At 42.1% G+C, this 21,975-nt stretch overlaps 1 protein-coding gene across 1 annotated transcript in view; it reads right to left on the bottom strand.

Annotated features, from left to right (window-relative positions):
• The window catches only part of Taf1 (TATA-box binding protein associated factor 1), a 667,992-nt gene that overhangs the window by 151,718 nt on the left and 494,299 nt on the right, over window positions 1–21,975 (bottom strand). Inside the window, exon 29 of the mRNA XM_080273519.1 lies at window positions 16,732–16,894. Within this exon, the coding sequence (XP_080129645.1) occupies window positions 16,732–16,894 (163 nt within the window). The remainder of the gene's footprint in view (window positions 1–16,731; window positions 16,895–21,975) is intronic.

The raw sequence follows: 21,975 nt of genomic DNA on the forward strand, positions 1-21,975 counted from the left end.
TCTTATCTTTCACTCCCCAACTAACTTCTTTGGCACCCTGTCTAACTCTTTTTACCTTCATTCCAGAACATTTTCTTACATTCCCTCCACTTTACACTCACGTTCCTTCGAAATTCCTCATCCACTGTCTTCATACTCTCTCCTACTAATCTTTTCACTTCTCTCTTCCTCTCAACACAGAACTCCCTTTTCCATCTCTCAACTTCTTCCAAGCCCCTGGTTCTCATCCACTCACTATATGCTTTCTTTTGTGCCACAGCTTGTCTCACCTCTTCAGTCCACTATGCTGTTCCTTGCACCCCCTTTCATCTTCTCTTCACCCCACACACCACCTCACACGCCGTATAGATTTCTTCTGTGAATATCTTGCACACACCTTCGATGTCCCCCATCTGCTCCAATCCATATTTACCCAATTGCTCCTCCACTTCTCTCTTACATTCTGACCTTTTCTCATCCTCTTGTAACCTTTTCACCCTCCTTGCATATACTACTTCCTCATGTCCTTCCTTTCTTCTATTTCTCCATTTCACTTTGACCTTGATTCTCACCACTACCAGGTGGTGGTCAGAAAATCCAGTTCCCCAACCTCTACATGCTCCTGCATCCATTACACACCTTCTCATCCTTTCATACACACACACATAATCAATCATTGCCTTCCATTCATTCAGTTCACCACTTACCCTTCTCATCACTCGCCATGTATACCTGTGGATCATTTTGTTCCTGAAGAGGGTATTGGCTATCACCAACCCCCTCCAGCACCTCCACATTCCCTATTTTACCATTCATATCACCAATCAAAAACTCTCTTATTCCTTTCAAACATTTCCACACACGCTTCCACATTTGTTCAGAACTCCTCTCACTGTGCTTGCACAATATTGGGTTGGTGCGTACACGCACACAATTGCCCACATTTGTAGTCCAACTTTCAATCTTCCCCACACAATCCTTGAGCCAACTGATCCATACTCTCTTATTTTCTCCTTCCATCTGTTACTCGCAACAATACACACTCCTTCTTTTGCCCTCTCATTCTCACCCACTCCTGCACATATACCTCACCCATACTCCCATTTTCTCACACTCTCATCTCTCCATTTAGCTTCAGTTAATCCACATAATTCCACTTTCGCATCCTCTCTCTTTCACATCATCATATGCACCCCTTACATTCCACGTCATTATCCGTATCATGTCCTTTGTTTGGTCCTTAGTTGTCAATTTTTGGTCAGTCCTGGTCAGAGGCTTCTAGTTCGTATTTTTAGTTCGTTGTTTTCCGGGGAGGCACTAACCCTCTGCCAACCCACTTGTTGCCACATAGGGAACACGTGTTAATTGGTTATAAGGTTACCATCCAGCATTGTAAATGATTTCCTGGTTTACAGGAAATCACTTGGCTTGTCACTTAATGTAGAGCTACCCTAAAAAACAGAGTATCACTACACCTAGAGGGTGGATGATGGGCACCCCCACCAACCACAGTACTACCATAGTACTACTTGCAAATACTGGGCAAGGACTTGGTAGACTAGTGCAAAATTTTGCTGATGTCTGTGAGCGTTGTACCTTGAGAGTATATGTAGAAAACAGTAAAGTGATGGTTACTGAGTGAGAAGGTGACTCCTAGTGTGATGTTACAGTGAATGGAGAGAGACTGGAATAGGTGAGACAGTTCAAATACCGGGGTACAGTGATAGAAAAGAGAGAAAAATGTGCAAAAGAATTGGAAGGTAGAGTGACAAGGAAGGAAATTAGCTGGCACTATGAGGGCCTTCTTAAGGAACAGAGGCTGAGTGTTGCAGCCGCGCGGGGTTTACATGAAGGAGTGTTAGTGCCAACTTTTAATATATGGATGTGGCATGAAAATGAAAAGTCAAGAATAAGAGCAGTGGAGATGGGACTGCTGAGGAATGTATGTGAGGCAGAGAGAAAGGATAGGATACAAAATAATTTGATTCATGAACTATGCAAATGTGGTAGGTGGGGGGTGCCCATCATCCATCCACTTAGTGTAATGATACTCTGTTTTTAGGATATCTCTACATTAAATGGCAAGTCAAATGATTTCCTGTAAACCAGGAAAGCATTTACAACGCTGGGTGGTAACCTTATAACCAACCAACATGTGTTCCCTACATGACACAAGTGGGTTGGGGGAGGGTTAGTGCCCCTCCACGGAAAACAACTAACTAAAAATACGAACAAGAAGCCTCGGACCAGGACTGACCTGAAGGTGATGACTAAGGACCGAACACAGGACATAATACGGATGGCGACTTGGAATGTAAGGGGTGCAAATGATGAGATGAAAGAAAGAGAGAATGTCCATGTGCTTGGGGGTGCAAAAGTGGATATATGGGGGTTAATGGAAACTAAATGAAGAAGTGAGAGTGTGAGAGAATGGGAGTATGGATGGGGTATATGTGAAGGAGTAGGTAAGAATGAGAGGACAAAAGATGGAGTGTGTATTGTTGTGAGTAACAGATGGAAGGAGAATATAAGAGAGATTGGATCAGTTGGCTCAAGGATTGTGTGGGAAAGGTTGAAAGTTGGACTACAAATGTGGGCGACTCTGTGCGTGTATGCGCCAACGAAAGACCATGCAAACAGAATAAGAGAAGAGTTCTGGACAAATGTGGAAGCTTGCATGGAGAAGTTTGAAAGGAATGAGAGAGAGTTTTTTATTGGAGATATAAATGGAAAAGTAGGGAATGTGAAGGTGGTTGGAGTAGTTGGTGAGTGGAGTGTGTCTGCAGAGACGGACGAGAATGGCAGTGCTTTAGGGGACATTTGTGCCGTGAAGGGGTTGGTGATAGCTAATACCCTCTTCAGGCACAAAGTGATCCACAGGTATACATGGTGAGTGACGAGAAGGGTGGGTGGTGAACTGAATGAATGGAAGACAATGATTGATTATGTGTGTGTAGATGAAAGGATGGGAAGGTGTGTAGTGGATGCAAGAGTATGTAGAAGTTGGGGAAGTGGACTTTCGGACCACCACTTGGTTGTGGTCAGAATTAAAGTTAAAATAAAATGGAGAAATGGAAGAAGTGAAGGACAGGAGGAAGTACTACAAATGAGGAGAGTGGAAAAGTTACTGGGGGAAGGAAAAAAAAGGCAGAATATAAAAGAGAAGTGGAGGAGCAATTAGGTAAATATAGACTGGAGGAGACAGGGGATGTGCAAGGCGTGTGCAAGATATTCACAGAAGAAATCTGTGCAGCATGTGAGGTGGTGTGTGGGGTGAAGAGAAGATGAAAGGGGGTGCAGAGAACAGCATGGAGGACTGAATAGATGAGAAAGGCTGTGGCACAAAAGAAGACAGCATATAGTGAGTGGATGAGAAACAGTGGTGTGGAAGAAGTTGAGAAACGGAAGAGAGAGTTATGTGTAGAGAGGAAGAGATAGGTGAAAAGATTGGTAAGTGAGAGTAAGAAGAGAGTGGGTGGGGAATTTTGAAGGAATTTGAGTGTAAAGTGGAGGGAATGTAAGAAAATCTTCTGGAAAGAGGTAAAACAAAGTTAGACAGGGTGCCAAAGAAGTTAGTCGGGGAGTGAAAGATAAAAATGGTATATTACTAGAGGAGAAGGGAGAAAAAGTGAGCAGATGGAGAGAACACACTAAGGAATTGTTGAACACAGAGAATGAAACTAATGCAAGTATAAGTGGCTGGGGAATGGCTGGCAGAAGGAGGGATGTGAGAAGAGAGGAAGAAATCAGTAGGATGGAAGTTGTGGATGCAATGAAGAAAGTTAAAATGGGGAAAGCCCCAGGAATTGATGGAGTGTGTGGTGAAATGCTGAAGCATGGGGGAGAGATAGTAGTAGAATGGATGTGGAAGATGTGCAGATTGGCCTGGGAGGAAGGTAGAGTCCCGGAGGATTGGAAGTCAGGTATAATTATTCCCTTGTACAAAGGAAAAGGGGAAAAAGAAGTGTGTGGTAATCATAGGGGCATTTGTCTTCTTAGTATAATAAGAAACATATATAGTAGGATACTTATTGACAGAGTTAGGGAAGTAACAGATGAATTAGTTGGAGAAGAACAGGGAGGTTTTAGGAAGGGACGAGGTTGTGTAGATCAAATATTTATTCTTAGATCTTTAGTGGGAGAGTCTCTGGAGAAGGGGAAGAAGTTGTATGCAGCATTCATGGATTTGGAGAAACCATATGACACGGTGGCTAGACATGGATAGTGGAAAGTTTAAGAATATATGGAGTAGATGGGAAGTTGTCAAAGGCCATGAAGAGTATGTATGAGAGTGGTAAGGCTGCAGTGTTTGTGGATAGTGAACTGAGTGATTTTTCCTATTTGAAGGCTGGACTGAAACAAGGATGTGTCATGTCTCCATGTTTGTTCAATCTGTATATGGATGGGGCTATAAAAGAGATACAAGGTAGGGCAGTGCATGATGGAGTGGCCCAAGTGAGAGAGGGCAGTGTTTGGAAACTCCCTGTACTTTTGTTTGCAGATGATACTGTGTTGTTGTTAAGTGAAGAGGAAGGGGAGCTGTAAGGCTTGGTGAATGAGTTTAGGAGAGTGTGTAAGAAACAGAATCTAAAGGTGAATGTAGGGAAGAGTAAAGTGATGGTCTTTGAGAGAAATGAAGTCAGTGAATGTACAGTGAGGTTGGATGAGGAAGAAATGAAAAATGTGAGTGTGTTTAGGTACTTAGGTAGTTTGATGAGTAAGGATGGAAGTTTAGAGGGTGAAGTGCTTGAAAGGGTACAGCAGGGAAGGAAAGTTGCTGCTTCCTTGAAAGCAGTGATACGAACAAAGAAATGTGCATGGAAATGAAAAAGTTACTTCATGACGCTATTGCAATACCAACTCTAATGTACGGAGGTGTAGCTTGGACCCTGTTGGAGGGACAGAAGTCGAGAGTGAGAGCAGTGGAAATGAGTTATTTGAGTGGAGCATGTGCAGTCACATGGAGTGACAGACCGACAAATGAGGAAGTGAAGGAACATTGTGGTGAGATGTGGATGTGATAGGAAGCATGAGGAGAAACACACTGAGGTGATTGGGACATGTGGACAGGATGGAGAGCGAGAGACTGAGGAGGAGAGTGCATGTCAGTGAAGTGGAAGGTGGGATAGGGAGGGGGAGGCTAAGGATGAGATGGAGGGATGAAGTGGAGAGGTATATGAGAGAGGGGGGTGTCAGCTGGGAGCAGGGCAGTGAAATGGCGGTGGACAGGGTGACACAGAGGCGATTTGTTCGTGCCCACCCCTTAAGGGATTAAGACATCTGGCAATAGATAGATGGATAGAAAGATACAGAGTGATGAAGTCTGTGGACACCAGAACTGAAAGGAATGTACTGAAATGGTACGGTCACGTGGAGAGAATGGATAACATAGAGTGGCGAAAAAGGTATATCTGAGCAAATATGAAGGAGGAAGGAGGCAAGTAGGCCAAGGAGATGGTGGAGGGATATGGTGGGTGAGCGTGTGAAGAAGAGAGGGATGGAAGTTAGTGAGGCAAGGGGACTGACAAGACATCGTGCTGGCAGGATGAATGTTGTGAAAAGAAGTGCATGATCAGGGATTTGGCACCCCTTTTTAACGTGACAGCTTCTGGATTGACTCTATCTGATACATTTGTGTGAAGCAACAGAATGTGGTGAATGTTTCTGACCCATCAGATAGGGCCAGGATTCCAGGGACTTGAATGATGAGTGAATGGAAGTGTGACCCATTAGACTGGGCAAACTTGGGCTGTCTGGACACTGCTACTCCTCACCATCCACTACGGTGGGAAAGGAGGTCTGGATGATGATGATGATGATGATGATGATGATACTGAATGGTTTAAGACAGGACCCACTGGTTAACATAAAACAGGAAGCCTTCATAACACCAGAGTAAGCCACTTTTACCTTCGCATCTCTCCCATGTGAGAAAGAATGTCTGAATTCATGGGGTGACTATGAAATCTGATTTCCTTTAAAACAGTGTTATCGCCCCTCAGGCCCTAGATGACTCAAATACTGTATTAGAAATATAAAGTACAGTAGTTGCTATTTGCCATCACAATCTTCATCAGTGGTTTATGACATTTTCTATCTATCTATTGCCAGACGCCTTAATCCCGTACAGGGTGGCTACAAACAATCGCCTCCATGATGCTCTGTCCCCCGCCACTTCACTGCCCCGCTCCCAGCTCACACCCCCCTCTCTCATATACCTCTCCACTTCATCCCTCCATCTCATTCTTAGCCTCCCCCTCCCTCTCCCCCCCTCAACCTCACTCATATAAACTCTCCTCATCAATCTCTCACTCTCTATCCTCTCCACAAGGCCAAACCACCTTAATGTGTTTCTCCTAACGATTCCTATCACATCCACATCCACATCACAATGCCCCTTCACTTCCTCATTTGTCAGTCTGTCACTCCATGTGACTCCACATGGTCCTTTCAAATAACTCGTTTCCACTGCTCTCACTCTGACTTCTGTCCCTCCAACGAGGTCCAAGCTCCACACGAACGAACAGCCGGAGAGAGCAGACGTCCCAGCCATCGCTGCTAACCTTAAGTAGTTTCAGGAATTTTGTCTGTCCTGTCTCCTAAGGTCTTGTTTTAAATCTAAAATAATGAAAGTTAATAGACTACCAAAAATGTAAAGATTTATTGGCTAGAGTATACATGAATGTTTGTAGTTTTTTTGGGGTAACAGCTGTTTTAGTACTTTAACCAACATCAAACATGGCCGAAAATGTAAACAATGAGGGACTCGAATTTCAAGGATTTGATACAAATACCAATGTCATGGACGTGGTTAAAACATTAATTATGAGGATTAGTGAACTTGAAAAGAAAGTAGAGAATCTAGTGATAAAGGATGTGTCTGAAAATACGGAGACTACCATACAGAGTGTGATTAAGTCCAATGAGACAGCTAATGAAGAGATTAGAAATTTGAAGCGTGAAAATGTCAAATTGAGGAGGAAACTAGAAGAGAGTACTAATAAAACAGAGAAGGTGAGTAGTGTAGTAGAAGAACACAAGGCAAAGTGGGCACACATAGAAGAAGAACAGAAAGAAGTGGTCAGCTTAAGAGAGATCATCCAGGAAGAAAGGGAAATGAACAAGAAAAAAATGGAAGAAAATGTATTGAAAATACTGAGGAAAAAAGAGAAAATAGTGAGAGAAACTGTAGAAAGGAACAGATGTGTGGTAATATTTGGAAACAGGGAAGAGGAAGAAAAGGTTAGGTTCATAAGACTCGAGAGAGACACGAACCTGGTGAGAGGAATATTAGGCAAGATTGACCCCGAAGGAGGTAAGTGGGTAAAGGAAATTGAGGAAGTAGGAGGATAGGGCCTTATAAGAAAGGGGAAACAAGACCAATGAGAGTCAAGTTTACATCAGAAAGTGTAATAAATGAGATACTTAAAGTGACCTGGAAATTAAGCAAAGAGGCGGGGATGGAAAATATTATAATAAGAAAAGATCTGAACGAAGAAGAAAGAGAAGTTTTAAAATCATTAAAGGAAGAAGTAAAGGAAAAAAATGATAAGAGGACAGAGGAAGAATGTAATACTTTTTTTTGGAGAGTAATGGATATGAAAGTAAGGAAGTGGTATTTAAGGAAATAGAAGTGAAGGAAACTAAGGGGGATGGCTGTGAAAGATCAGAAGTTGAGGAAGTGGTACGGACAGAGAGTAGGAGAGAAGAGGGTATTAAAAACGTCAAAAATAATTTGAAGGTGATATATACTAATGTTGATGGTTTCATATCGACAAGGATCGAAATTAACGATTTCTTGAGAGAACAAGAACCTGATGTCATGTGCTTTGTAGAGACCAAATTAACCCCTAAAACGCGGCTGTGTACAGTCGATCCCCCCCGAGTGGCGGGGTTGTATCGCGGTCTGAGTACCTGTAGGAAAATATTCGCCAAAAATCAGAGATTAACCCTAGAACATTATACTTGGTATGGCAGATAGTACTTACATTCAGCTTTCTCCAGAGACAGGTGTTGAGCCTTCGTGGACTACCCAAGGACTTGTGGAGACTTGCAAAGTTGGGTAACCAAATCTTCACTTTCACACCTCCAGCAACCCGGTTTCCCCTCTACCACAGCCTCATTCTGTCACAGTAAACTTTATACTACAACGTAAAGGTAGTTAGGAATCCGTATTTGTACAATAAGCACTGAAAATAAGGCGAAAATCAACGGAGCGTATGGCCGACATGCACTGTGGCGGTGGTCTTCCCGTCACTCAACAAACATTTCCATTTTCACAGCTAAAAACATGTATACTACATTATTTTCAATCATATTACTTCCCAAAAGATCACCACGGCGCGCTTTTTATTCTGCCTTACGTCCGCCACTTTATTCTCGTTCCTGTCGGCCGTTTGCACTGACTGGGAAGAGCTAGAACTCGCCATAATCTCACTTTGAAAGCCTGCAGTAAACTGACGCTAAACAGGGGCAAACCGTGAGAAAAAAAGCTAGTGTTACAACTGGGGAAACAAGCGTTTCCTAGTAGCATAAACTGCTTGTGAGAGGAGATCGCAGATTTACAAATCTGAGCGCTCAGAGCGCTGCCATGTATCACAGCCAGGCTGGCCGGGCCGTGGTTGGGGGTGGGACGGGGGGAAAACGCGATATTTGGCAACAACTGAGGTCAGTAGTACAAAGGTAAAGTATGCTAGTTGTAGCTAGAGGGTGGTGGTACTGATAGACAATACCAGCTGGAGCCTGCTTCCCCGCGGTTATTCAAAATTTACTCAAATCGCAAACCCGACGATCCGCCGTTCTGTCCTTTGGGCCGACCGTCGCAAATGCGACGATACGCGTTTAAGGGGTTAAGAGAAGATATTGATGTTCATTTGGGAGATGGTAAATACAAACTGTGGAGAAAAGACAGAAAAGAAAAAAAGGGAGGAGGGGTGATGATAGTAGTGAAGAACAACATAAATGTAGATACTGTGGAAATGGGAGAAGGCAGGGCTGAAGTGATATATATGAAATTAGAAACTGGAGAGAATGTTACGAGAGATATGGCGGTAGTGTATGTTCCCCCAAAGACGAGAGCATGGAAAGATGACGAATACCATGAGATGTTGTCAGATATGGCTAGCTATTTGCAAAAAATAATTGAGAAAAGCAATAATATAATTTTGGTGGGTGACTTTAACTGTAAAGAGGTGAACTGGGAGGAATGGTACTCGGGAGGTGGCGAGGATTCGTGGAGCACTATGTTATTAAATATAATAATGAACAATGCGATGACGCAATGGGTCAAAGAAGAGACACGGTTTCGAGGTGAGGACACACCAGCAAGGTTAGATTTACTATTTACCAAAGAACCCGATGTAATAGAATCATTGAAATACCTCTGTCCTTTAGGAAAAAGTGATCATGTTGTCATTGAGTTCCAGATGTTAATAGGGAACGTCGGGCCAAGAGATGAGCTTCATAGACAGGGAAGATACAACTTTGAGAAAGCAAATTTTACAGGACTGAGAAACTTTTTTGAAAATGCGGATTGGAGAAAATTCAGAGAAACAAGAGAGATACAGAGGAAGTGGGATATCTTTCTAGACCTCTATAATTTGGGAATGAAAAAATTTGTACCAAGAGTAAGAGGGAAAGAAAACAGGAAAAAGGAGTGGTTTAATAGAAGGTGTATGATAGCAAAAAAAGAGAGAGATAAGGCGTGGAACAATTGGAGAAAGAGAGGTAACGACAGAACAAAGGAAGAATATAAAAGAACAAGAAATGAATACACAAGAATACATAGAGAAGAAGAAAGGAATTTTGAAAAAGGTATAATAGACAAATGCAAGGATGAACCCAAACTGTTTTATAGATTTGTTAATGGCAAACTGAAACAAAAGGAAGGAATCACCAAACTGAAAGCAGAAGGAGAGGTCTTTAAGGATGTGGCAATGCAAGCAGAAATAATGAACAAACGTTTCCAGTCAGTTTTCACTAAAGAAAAGGAGCTTGTGGAAGGGGAGAGGAGTGATTAGAAATGTTCCGGTGATAAAAGATATAAAAGTGGAGGTACAGGAAGTGTATAAATTACTGGAAACTCAAGATGTAAGGAAAGCCCCAGGACCTACTGGAATTTCTAATTGGGTACTGAAAGAATGTAGAGAACAACTGGCGGATAAAATTCACAGTTTAATCGCATGCTCACTGGAAGAGGGGAAAGTGCCAAAAGAATGGATGAGGGCAAATGTGGTACCAATTTACAAAGGAGGAAACAGGGAAGAACCCCTGAATTATAGACCAGTGTCCCTAACCAGCATGGTCGCAAAATTGTGTGAGAGAATCCTGAAAGACAGATGGATAAAATATCTGGAAGAGATGAATATTTTGGCTGAATGTCAGTTTGGATTCAGAAGTGGAAGGTCATGTGTTTCTAACCTGTTGAGCTTTTACTCAAGAGCGATTGACGTGGTACAGGAGAGAGATGGTTGGGTGGATTGTGTGTACTTAGACTTAGAGAAGGCCTTTGACAAGGTGCCTCATAAGAGACTAATGTGGAAACTAGAATATATAGGAGGACTGAAGGGGAAACTTCTGGAATGGATGAGAGACTTTTTGAGGGACAGACAAATGAGGACAGTAATAAACGATAGGATGTCTGGATGGAGGGAAGTAACAAGTGGAGTCCCTCAAGGCTTGGTGTTGGCGCCGGTAATGTTCCTGATTTACATAAATGATATGGTAGATGGAGTGAACAGTTATGCAAGTCTGTTTTTTTTTTCTTTCTTTTTTTTTTAATGCGAGGAAGAAGGAACCAAAGGCCATGAGCCCACAGTAACAGTTTCCTCCAAGAGAAAAACAAAATACAATACAGAGCCAAATTCAAGATCCGATCATTTTGAGATGCCTGGACACACTACGTTTGAAAGACTGGAGATCATAGGCAGGAGGAAATACAGACAGAGGGAGACAGTTCAGAGCTGACCTGTTGCATAAATGAAAGACTGGGAGTAACGGTTAACTCTTGCATTAGAGAGTTGGACAGAAAAGGGATGAGAGTTTGCTTCCAGACGGGTGCTACGCGCCCGTCGTGCTGATGAAGTAAAGATCTTGAGGAAGGTAGAGGTTGAGGAGGATTGTAAAATACTGCAGGAGGATTTGGATAGGATACACGATTGGAGCCAGACGTGGGAAATGAAATTTAATGTAAAGAAATGTAAAATATTGGAAATGGGTAAAAGTACCAGGAGGCCATCACTGAATTATTTGTTGGGTAATGAATTAATCACAAAAAGGAGAGAAGAGAAAAATTTGGGAGTCCTGGTCCAAGATAGTTTGTCACCAGAAAAGCACATTAACACGATAGTTGGAGAGACTTATAAACTCTTGACTAACATAAGAGTAGCATTTCATTATATGGATGAGGAGATGATGAAAAAATTGATAGTGGCCATGATCCACCCCAGGTTAGAATATGCAGCAGTAGTGTGGTCCCCACACAAAAAGAAAGATATAAACAAGATTGAGAGAATACAAAGAACAGCAACCAAGATAGTCCCCAGTCTGACAGACCTGTCATACATAGAAAGGCTGGAAAAACTGGATTTGCCTTCCTTAGAGGAAAGGAGAAAGAGGGGAGACATGATTGCAGTGTTCAGGACCGTGGTGGGAGTAGATAAAATTGACAAAGAAGATCTGTTTGTATGGGACAAGAGGGCAACAAGAGGACACGGAATGAAATTGAAAAAGTCAAGCTGCTTGAAGGATATCAAGATATATAGCTTTCCTTACAGAAGTATAGACTTATGGAATAGCCTGAACAAAGAGATCATCCAGTCTAAAAACTTAAACGAGTTTAAAGCTAAATTTGACTTACTGAGAAACAGCGACGGAAACCCACGAGCGCAGTACATTCCGTGTATATCACAATTAGGTATATTAGGTAAATACTTAAATATTTGGAACGACTTAAACAAAGAGGTGATGCATGAGAAAAACATTCATGTGTGTAAAGGTAGACTTGATAAATGTGGATATGGAGACAGGACAACACGAGCATTGCTCAATTCCTGTATACTACAAATAGGTAAATAGGTAAATACTTCCGTACATTAGGGTTGGTATCACAATACTGTCATGTGGTAGCTTTTTCACTTCCATGCTCACTTCTCTGTTTCTTATCACTGCTTTCAAGGAACCAGCAACCTTTCTTCCCTGCTGCACCCTTTGAAAACACTTCTTCCTCTAAACTTCTATCCTTGCTCATCACACTCCCCAAGTACTTAAACACACTCAATTTCTCCATTTCCTCCCCATCTAATCTCACTGTACATTCACTGACTTCACTTCTCTCAAAGACCATCACTTTACTCTTCCCTGCATTCACCTTTAGATTCCATTTCTTACACACTCTCCCAAACTCATTCACCAAGCCTTACAGCTCCCCTTCCTCTTCACTTAACAAAACAGTATCATCTGCAAACAACAGTACAGGGAGTTTCCAAACACTGCCCTCTCTCACTAAGGTCACTCCAACATCCACTACACTACCTTGTATCTCTTTTATAACCCCATCCATACACAGACTGAACAAACATGGAGACATGACACATCCTTGTATCAATCCAACCTTCAAATAGGAAAAATCACTCAGTTCACTATCCACACTCACTGCAGCCTTAGCACCCTCATACATACTCTTCATGGCTTTTGACAACTTCCCATCTACTCCATACATTCCAAACACTTTCAACAATCCTTGTCTAGCCACCCTATCATACATTTTCTCCAAATCCATGAATGCTGCATACAACTTCTTTCCCTTCTCTAGAAACTTTTCCACTGAAGATCTAAGAATGAATATCTGATCTACACAACCTCTTCTTTCCTAAAACTTCCCTGTTCTTCTCCAACTAATTCATCTATTACTTCCATAACTCTGTTAATAAGTATCCTACTTTATACTTTTCCTATTACACTAAGAAGGCAAATGCCCCTATGAATACAATACACTTTTTTTTCCCTTTTTCCTTTGTACACTGGAATAATTATACCTGACTTCCAATCCTCCAGGACTCTACTTTCCTCCCACACCAATCTGCACATCATCCTCATCCATTCTATTACTATCTCTCCCCTATTCTGCAGCATTTCACCACACACTCCATCAATTCCTGAGGCTTTCCCCATTTTAACTTTCTTCACTGCTTCCATAACTTCCATCCTACTAATGTCTTCCTCTCTTCTCACATCCCTCCTTCTCCCAACCATTCCCCAACCACTTTTACTTGCATTACCTGTACTTTCGTTCTCTATGTTCAACAATTCATTAACGTGTTCTCTCCATCTACTCACTTCTTCTCCCTTCTCCACTAGTAATCTACCATTTTTATCTTTCACTCCCTGCCTAACTTCTTTGGCACCCTGTCTCTTTACCTCTTTCCAGAACACTTTCTTATATTCCCTCCACTTTACACTCAAATTCCTACAAAATTCCTTTTAAACTCTCTTCTTACTCTCTCTTACTAATCATTTCACCTCTCTCTTCCTCTCTACACATAACTCTCTCTTCCATCTCTCAACTTCTTCCAAGCCCCTGTTTCTCATCCACTCACTATATGCTTTCTTATTTTGTGCCACAGCCTCTCTCACCTCCTCAGTCCACCATGCTGTTCCCTGTATCCCCTTTCATCTTCTCTTCTCCCCACACACCACCTCACATGCTGCACAAATTTCTTCTGTGAATATCCTGCACACACCTTCCATGTTCCCCATCTGCTCCAATCTATATTTACCCAATTGCTCCTCCACTTCCCTCTTATATTCTGCCTTTTTCCAGACATTTTCCTTGCTTGTATATGTCAGCTAAGGTTTAAATAAGTGCAGCTTAAGCCACATGGACACTTGTATTTGAAGGGGCCAAGTCATGAGGACAATTGTGCCGACAGCATATTAAACTCCATAACTGAAACAGAACAACATTTTGAAACACTAAACAGTACACCCATCACAAACATCAACACTGCTGTGCACACTTTCAATACAATCATACAAAACGCAGACAAAAGACACATCCCTAGAGGCAACAGAAAGAGACACAACCCCAACTTCACACCAGAAATCCAAGGCCTCATCAAACAACAGGACACACTGCGACACTCCCCAACACCCCATACACAAGACACCATACAACAAATACAAGAACTCAACACTCAGATAAACAATAAAATATCAGAACAGCAAACACTAAACTGGAAAAATTACCTCCAAACACTTGACCACAAAACAAACATCAGCAAACTCTACAAAACACTAAACAGCATCACACTTTCCAACAGCAACATCACACAATCACACGCTGCCATCACAACAACAGACACCATACCCTAAAACAAACAACAAGCAAACACTTTCATCAATCACTTTTCACAAGTCAGCCAACGAAACCCCCATCCCGAAGACCGACGTATCATCAGACGTAAGAGACAGTTCCCGACAGACCCAGACTACGCACCTTTCACTTACAACCAGACGAAGCACATCATTAACAACCTCGAGCATTCATCTGCCTGTGGACCAGACAACATAAGCAACATTCACCTTAAACACATAGGACCACAAGGCATACAAGCACTCACCAACATATCAAACTACAGCTACTCACACAACATAATACCCAACATCTGGAAGTATGATAATATCATCACTACCCCTAAACCCAACAAAGACCCCACGTTACCCTCCTCACATCGCCCCATCACACTCCTATGCACCCCCTCTAAAGTCACTGAACGACCAGTACTACAACTAGTCACACCTCACATTCCCCTAGCCCAGTCACAACATGACTTTAGGCCGCTACACTCCACAAACACCCTTCTTACAGACCTTACACGGAGAGTTTTCGATGGCATGAATTCGGCTAGGCCACCACACAGAACACTCTTAGTCACACTAGACATTAGCAAAGCTTTTGATGCCATCCCCCGCCACAACCTCACAAACAAAATACTCAACACAAACATGCACAATAACACAAAAAGATGGGTGGCAAACTACTTAGCAGGCAGATGTGCACATGTAACATTTGCCGGTCAGTCTTCTAACATCAGAAACTTCACAAACGGCGTCCCCCAAGGATCTGTTTTGTCCCCTACACTCTTTAACCTATACATGCACGATGTACCCACACCCCACACACCACAGATACACACAGCTTCCTATGCAGATGATATAACACTTACATGTACACACCAAAACGCAAACACAGCTACACACATAATTCAATCTTACCTCAACACACTACACGAATGGTTCACCACAAACAAGCTCAAAATAGCCCCAGCCATATCTACAGTGACTCTTCTCACAAACTAGAAAGCAGAGCACAGTCACATCCCACACCTCACCATAAACAACAATCCCCTACCACACACACACACACACACACACAAAATCCTTGGTGTAACATACAATACATCAATGTCATTTAAACAACACATCACAAACATTAAAAATAAAATAACACCAAGACTCAATGCTCTGAGGTCACTTGCCCACACAACATTCGGACACAACAAAGAAACCACCACCACAGTATACAAACAATACATACGTTCAGTGATGAATTATGCAAGCCCTGCCTGGGCTTCTAACCTCACCAAAACACACTACAACACTCTACAGACCATACAGAACAAGGCCCTAAAAATAATCACAGGCTGCAAAGCTACTACACCCACAGACCACCTACATCAAGAAACCAAAGTCCTCAAAGTCAAGGACCACCTAGACATGAGAGGCACCCAGTTTCTTGCTGCAGCCTCCAGAAACCCACAACATCCACTATATTACATGGGAGCACATCCACCCACACCAAGGAACACCAAAACAACACCCAGCACACGATACCATACTCATATACTGTCATCTCTCCCCCCTCAGACCAGCTTTCAGAAGCATATCCACGCTCAGATCACTCGCTGCTCCATTCAGTCACTTAAAGATAACACACAGCTGCATGCACGGCCTCCTGACATCCACCCTTCTGAATCCTATCTTCCTCGTGAGGACAGGGTCCACCTGGCCAGGCTGAGATGTGGGCACCATCCAGCCCTCTTAAGCTACCAGAAGAGGCTGGATGACTCCGTCGCTGATGCCTGTCCAGGATGCAACACAGCACCCCATACTATTAAGTACATTATGGAAGACTGCATTGACACAATCACCTATGCCAACAACACAACATACACTTTTTGAGAGCTGTGTGGGAAAGCCCGGTCTCAGCCATGACCTTCCTAAGGGACTCGGGGCTGTTCGGCCAGATTGCCTAGGGAACAACTACTACTACTACTACTCCATATCTAGAACATATTTTCTATCATCTTTTTGTAATTTGTGAAGACATGTACAGTTCAGTGTATGCACTCATATTATCCATCCTTAGCAATCCAATAGTGGAGCTTTGGTAAAACAGTGCCAAATCTAAGTTCTGGGAACCGAGATTAGCTTCTAATTAGATATATCCAGACCTAGTCACTACAGCCAATCTATAAATTCACAAGGTCAAGGAGGATAACCAGCATTTTACACTGAAGTAAAAGTTGATGGCTTGACATATAAGGTATATGCAGGTATTCACTAGGTTTGGGGAAAACATCTTAACAATCTAAATTTGTAACCTAAGTAGTATTTATACCATAAATCCTAGTAATGAATGAGGTTCTAATATGCCAAACATGAAAACCTATGAAAAAAGTATCAAATACATACTTTTAACTTTCTTAGCAATAGTGGAGAGATCCATTGGGCTCTGGATGATTTCATAATAGTCTTTGACATTTTTTTTATTGACAGGCTTCATGAAGGGCCATGACTCCTGCATGGAAAACAGCTTTTGGTTCACAATGTTGTCCAAGATGTAATCGAATGCAACCTGAAAATGTTAAAAAACATTTTATTCTTTTGAAAAAATAGAAGCTTGGATGATGGACAGACAGAGAGAGACAGATAAATACGAGAACCTGAGGTTCTAAACAAATAAATAGCAAACCTGTTGACCTTGGACACTTATCCCCCTCAAAACAGGCCCCTTCTGACTTCACACATGTAGCTCAGCATTCTTTCCACAGCCTGAAACATTCTTCAAAGTTGGTTTTCGGTACCTCCTGCAGGTGCTTTGTCACATTTGTCATGGTCTCTTTTCTCAAATCGGGAACCGGTCAGAAGAGTTCAATAAATGCTCCAGATTTATATCCTTTGTTTATTTTCCCATGCAATTCACATGTATTTACTGTATTATCTGCAAAACAGCTGGGTGGCAAGTGAAGGGTGGAGTGAAGGCAGTCAGATAAAGAATAAATAGGTGGGCACAAGTCATTTAGACAACTGTGAGCAAGGGAGTCATGATAATTCTATGGTACAACACTTCTTTCCCAATCATCAGTTCACTAATAAATGCTCAAGATTTACTTCTTTAGTTTATTTTCCCATGTTTTATGACTAAAATAATAAATAATGTTTAATAAAATGAATTTACCATGTGCATTGAGTACTACTGCAAGACACTTCAATCATGTATGTCACATCTATGGGTTGTGTTTATGAGAAGGTTATGTTTCAAGTAGAACTGTTTCTGTGGCCCTGGATACGAGTTGTATTGTATACACTGCAATGATATAGCCTATATAATAGAGTACAGTATAGATTAGATGTCTGGGTACAATAAGTAACCAAGACGGTAAATTCCCCAAGCTTCCAGGTTAACTGCGAGTGTACTGTGCAGCATTATTGTACTATATCAATAATGCACTACATTTTATGCTTAGTTTTCATCCTTCACTCATGGGAAAGTTTTTAGTTTACAGGGCCGAGACAGTAACACAATATCCTGCTTGACACTGAATGTAGAGCTGATGGAGAGGTACCATGCAATATCTGGCATTTCACTTAATTTGGCGTACAATTTCGCTGAATTACAATGGATAACTGAAAGTGTAGTGTGTGTGTATACATACATACATATAGAGTGGGCACACACAGTACGCGAGTTCAGAGCATGCAAAATGTACAGTGCGCGAGTGACCAAAAATCATAACCATAAAACTCTAAATGTGCAAGTTTAGCCCACAATACACAAGGCAGAGGCAAGGAATGGCCCAAAATTGCTATTTTCCCTGACTTTGCGACCCCCCTCCACACACGATGTGCCAATAGTGACTTAGAGGCTCGTGGGGAAGGTGCTCAAGAGGAGTCTACAGTAAGTTCCAGCCAATAATGACTTCGACAATAACGTTTTCGGCAGTAAGGGTAACTTAGAATAGATTCCCAGTTTCTATAATAATGTTTGGATTCACTTGAATGATGGTTATTTCGCAAATGCCAAGTTGTTATATTGCCAGTATGTCCACAGCAAGATGAGGAATGAAACTGACAAACAAGAAGAGATGAAGGAAATTGCAGAAAACGTGAGCAGTAGCGAGGAGGAGATGGAGGATCCTCCCCTCACCACCTCCCCTGACTCGTCTGCCGCTGTCCCCTCTACCTCCACTGTCCCACCTGACTCACCAGTCGCCTCCACCTCCACAGCCCCACCTGACTCACCTGCTTCACCTGGCATACCTGCAACCCCCACCATAATGACTGTTGCTGCATTCTGGAAGAAATATAACATTCGACAGGCCACAAATTTCTTCGTCAAAGCCTGGAATAATACAACATTGGCAACTGTTAAACAAGCGTGGTGCTGCCGGGGTGGCAGCGAGGGCACACTAAGTGTGTTGCCGCATCTTGGAACCCCTGTTATTAAAAGTCCATCAGGCCTGTTGTCTACTGTTGTTAAGGTGACTGTTAGAGTAGCTATATCTGTGGTGTATGTCTGAAAAATTTTCCCTTTATTATGTCTCTAAGGGTCACAAAATGTCAAGGTAAGAGAAGGTACCGCCCATATGTAATTTTTCCCAAAAGATTATGTATTCACGGTGTGCGATTTCACAGTTCGCGAGAACCAGGACTGCCCATCCACTCACGTACTGTGCGAGCCCACTGAATATATATACTGTACTGGGAAAGGTCCCAGGAATTGATGGAGTGTGTGGTGAAATGCTTAGGTATGGGGGTGAGATTGTTGTGGAGTGGATATGGAAGTTGTGTAGATTGGCTTGGGAAGAGGGAAGGGTTCCAGAGGACTGGAAATCAGGTATAATTGTTCCCTTATACAAAGGAAAAGGGGAGAGAGAAGTATGTGGTAACCATAGGGTTATTTGCCTACTTAGTGTGACTGGTAAAATATATGGTAGAATACTCATTGACAGGGTTATGCATATGACAGAGGAGCTAGTTGGAGAAGAACAAGGGGGATTTAGGAAGGGAAAAGGGTGTGTAGATCAGATATTTGTTCTAAGATGTTTAGTGGAGAAGTATCTAGAGAAGGGAAGGAAAGTGTATGCTGCCTTCATGGACTTGGAGAAAGCTTATGACAGAATAGATAGGCAAGGTATGTGGAAGGTATTAAGAATATATGGAGTGGAGGGGAAATTATTGAGTGCTGTGAAGAGTATGTACGAGGGAGCTAGGGCTACGGTGCGAGTGGATGGTGAGCTGAGTGAGTTCTTTGATCTCAATGTGGGACTGAAACAGGGTTGTGTGATGTCTCCATGGCTGTTTAATATTTACATGGATGGGGTTGTAAAGGAGGTGCAGGGTAGGGCAGTGGATGTGGGGGTGGCTCTAATGAATGAGGGTGAGATTTGGAAGCTTCCAGTGTTGCTGTTTGCTGATGATACAGTACTGTTGAGTGAAGATGAATGGGAGTTGCAAGGTTTGGTGAATGAATTTGGGACAGTGTGTAGGAGGAGGAATCTGAAAGTTAATGTAAACAAAAGTAAAGTTATGGTGTTTGAGAGGAATGAAGTCACAGAGTGTGCAGTGAGGTTGGATGGTGAGGATATGGAGAATGTGAGTGTAGTACCAATATATGTATAGGTATATGGTAGGTAATTAGGGTGACTTTTCCTAGGGTTGCTGACATAATTCATTTTTCCCTATAAGCTCTGTTGTTTGTCCAACACGTTTTTGGTCCAACATGGGACCCATGCATGACATTATTACCACGTTGGATGCGAGGGTACTGTACATAGGAAAGAAAAGGGAACTGTATTTTGTTTTTGCTGATTTGGAGGCCTTTGACATAGTCCCTAGAGAGGTGGTGATGTGGGCAATGAGAAAGCTTGGGATTGAGGAATGGCTGGTTAGGATGGTCATGGCCACAGATGTGGGTGCTTGCACCCAGGTAAGAGTGAATGGAGATTTGTGTGATGAGTTTCCCAAATATGTTGGTGTGCATCAGGGGTCAGTTTTGAGTCTTTTTTTTTCATCATGGTACTTGAAGCCCTCTCATGTGACTTCAGAAATGGACTCCCATGGGAGATGTTGTATGCTGATGATTTGGTGTTGACTGCAGAGAATGAGAGGGAGGCAGAAGAAAGATTTAGGAAACGGAGAGATGGTATGGGGCACAAGGGCTTAACCCTCTCATGCACCATAAGTTTCCAATAAGTTTCTGTGCCAGGCACAAAACCAAAACCCTGTTTAGGCTGCCTCCACTCATGCAGAAAGAAAATTAATTCTAAGGCCAAATTTGCCTTCGAAAATGTTTGTAGTTATAAATAGTTGCCCATCATCTTAGCTGATGTTTATTCTCTCGCAAAAAAAAAAAAATAAATAAATAAAAATAAATAAATAAAAAAAATAAATGTACAGAAATGAAGTGAGAATAAACCTTATTTAGGTGAAAACTAGCTTCTAATAAATTCCCAACATCACTGCACAATATTTTTCCCAGGACATGCAGTTGCAAAGTATATGTCTATATGCAGAACTTCACGAGCTTTCTAATGAGCACAGGGTATTTTGATACGCCCAATAGTTTTCAAGTAAATAAAAAACAACTAAAAATCACCTAAAAATTATTTGTTTATCAATTTGTATGTTATTATTTAGACTGTAACTAACATATATATAAATTATTTACAGTTTTGTATCCCAAAGGTTAAGGAAGCCCATGATATAATACAAATTGTTATAACCCTTATTGTTATTGAGAAAATGAATTTTGGGAAGTTAAGACGGGCTGGACGCAGTAACAGCACAGATGCTCGTGCCTGTAAGCTGAGTATGTTTGTGCTTCCAAACTTTTCCCAAAATAATTTGCACAAAAAGGTTATTTTGCTTTACAAAAGCATGCATAAAAAATCATCAGATTGCTCATGCCTTCTTCAGATTTTTTATGCGACCTATACTTTCCGAGTAAAATGCCTGAGAGAAAAACAATGCACCACATTTACCCTGTAAGAATATATAGTAAACACACACATTTATACCTTATACATATATAGTATAAAAACTAGACAAATAAGCTGGTTACTCACATCCTCTAGCAGTGCTGTAATGCTTCCAGAACGTAGAGATGGAGTTGCAGAGAGGAGGAAAGGTACGATCACAGCATACGTGTGTGTGTGTGTGTGTGTGTGTGTGTGTGTGTGTGTGTGTGTGTGTGTGTGTGTGTGTGTGTGTGTGTGTGTGTGTGGTGTGATTTACTGCTGTATGCTTTCATCAGTATAGTACTGATGAAAGCATGATCCTCTGCAGAGAGGCACATCATAAACAGGACATATATAGCTGGGGTCCTTCCTCCTCTTGTGCAAATAGCACAGCAAACACCGCAGCCTCTTCCTGCCGGGGATTTTATCCAGGCTGTGGTACAGACTAGAGTCCAAGCATGTCTTATGGTTGACATATCGACGGTGATTGGATGGCGGTGCTCCCCCATCTGCTTGCCTCCATACTCCTGCTGGAGATGCAGTGGCAGTAACTGGCCGAGTTACACCTGACAGACCAGCTACTGCAGGAGGTGGAGTGATGGTTGCAGGTAAAGCGAGGGAAGCAGTTGATGAAGTGATTGCTGCAGGTACTACTGCTGCTCATTGTGAGGGAAGGTCAGGTGCATGGTGGAGAACA

Source organism: Coenobita brevimanus, chromosome 55 (assembly GCF_032717465.1).
Source record: "Coenobita brevimanus isolate Jiangsu-jjx chromosome 55, ASM3271746v2, whole genome shotgun sequence".
Classification (NCBI taxonomy): Eukaryota; Metazoa; Arthropoda; class Malacostraca; order Decapoda; family Coenobitidae; genus Coenobita; species Coenobita brevimanus.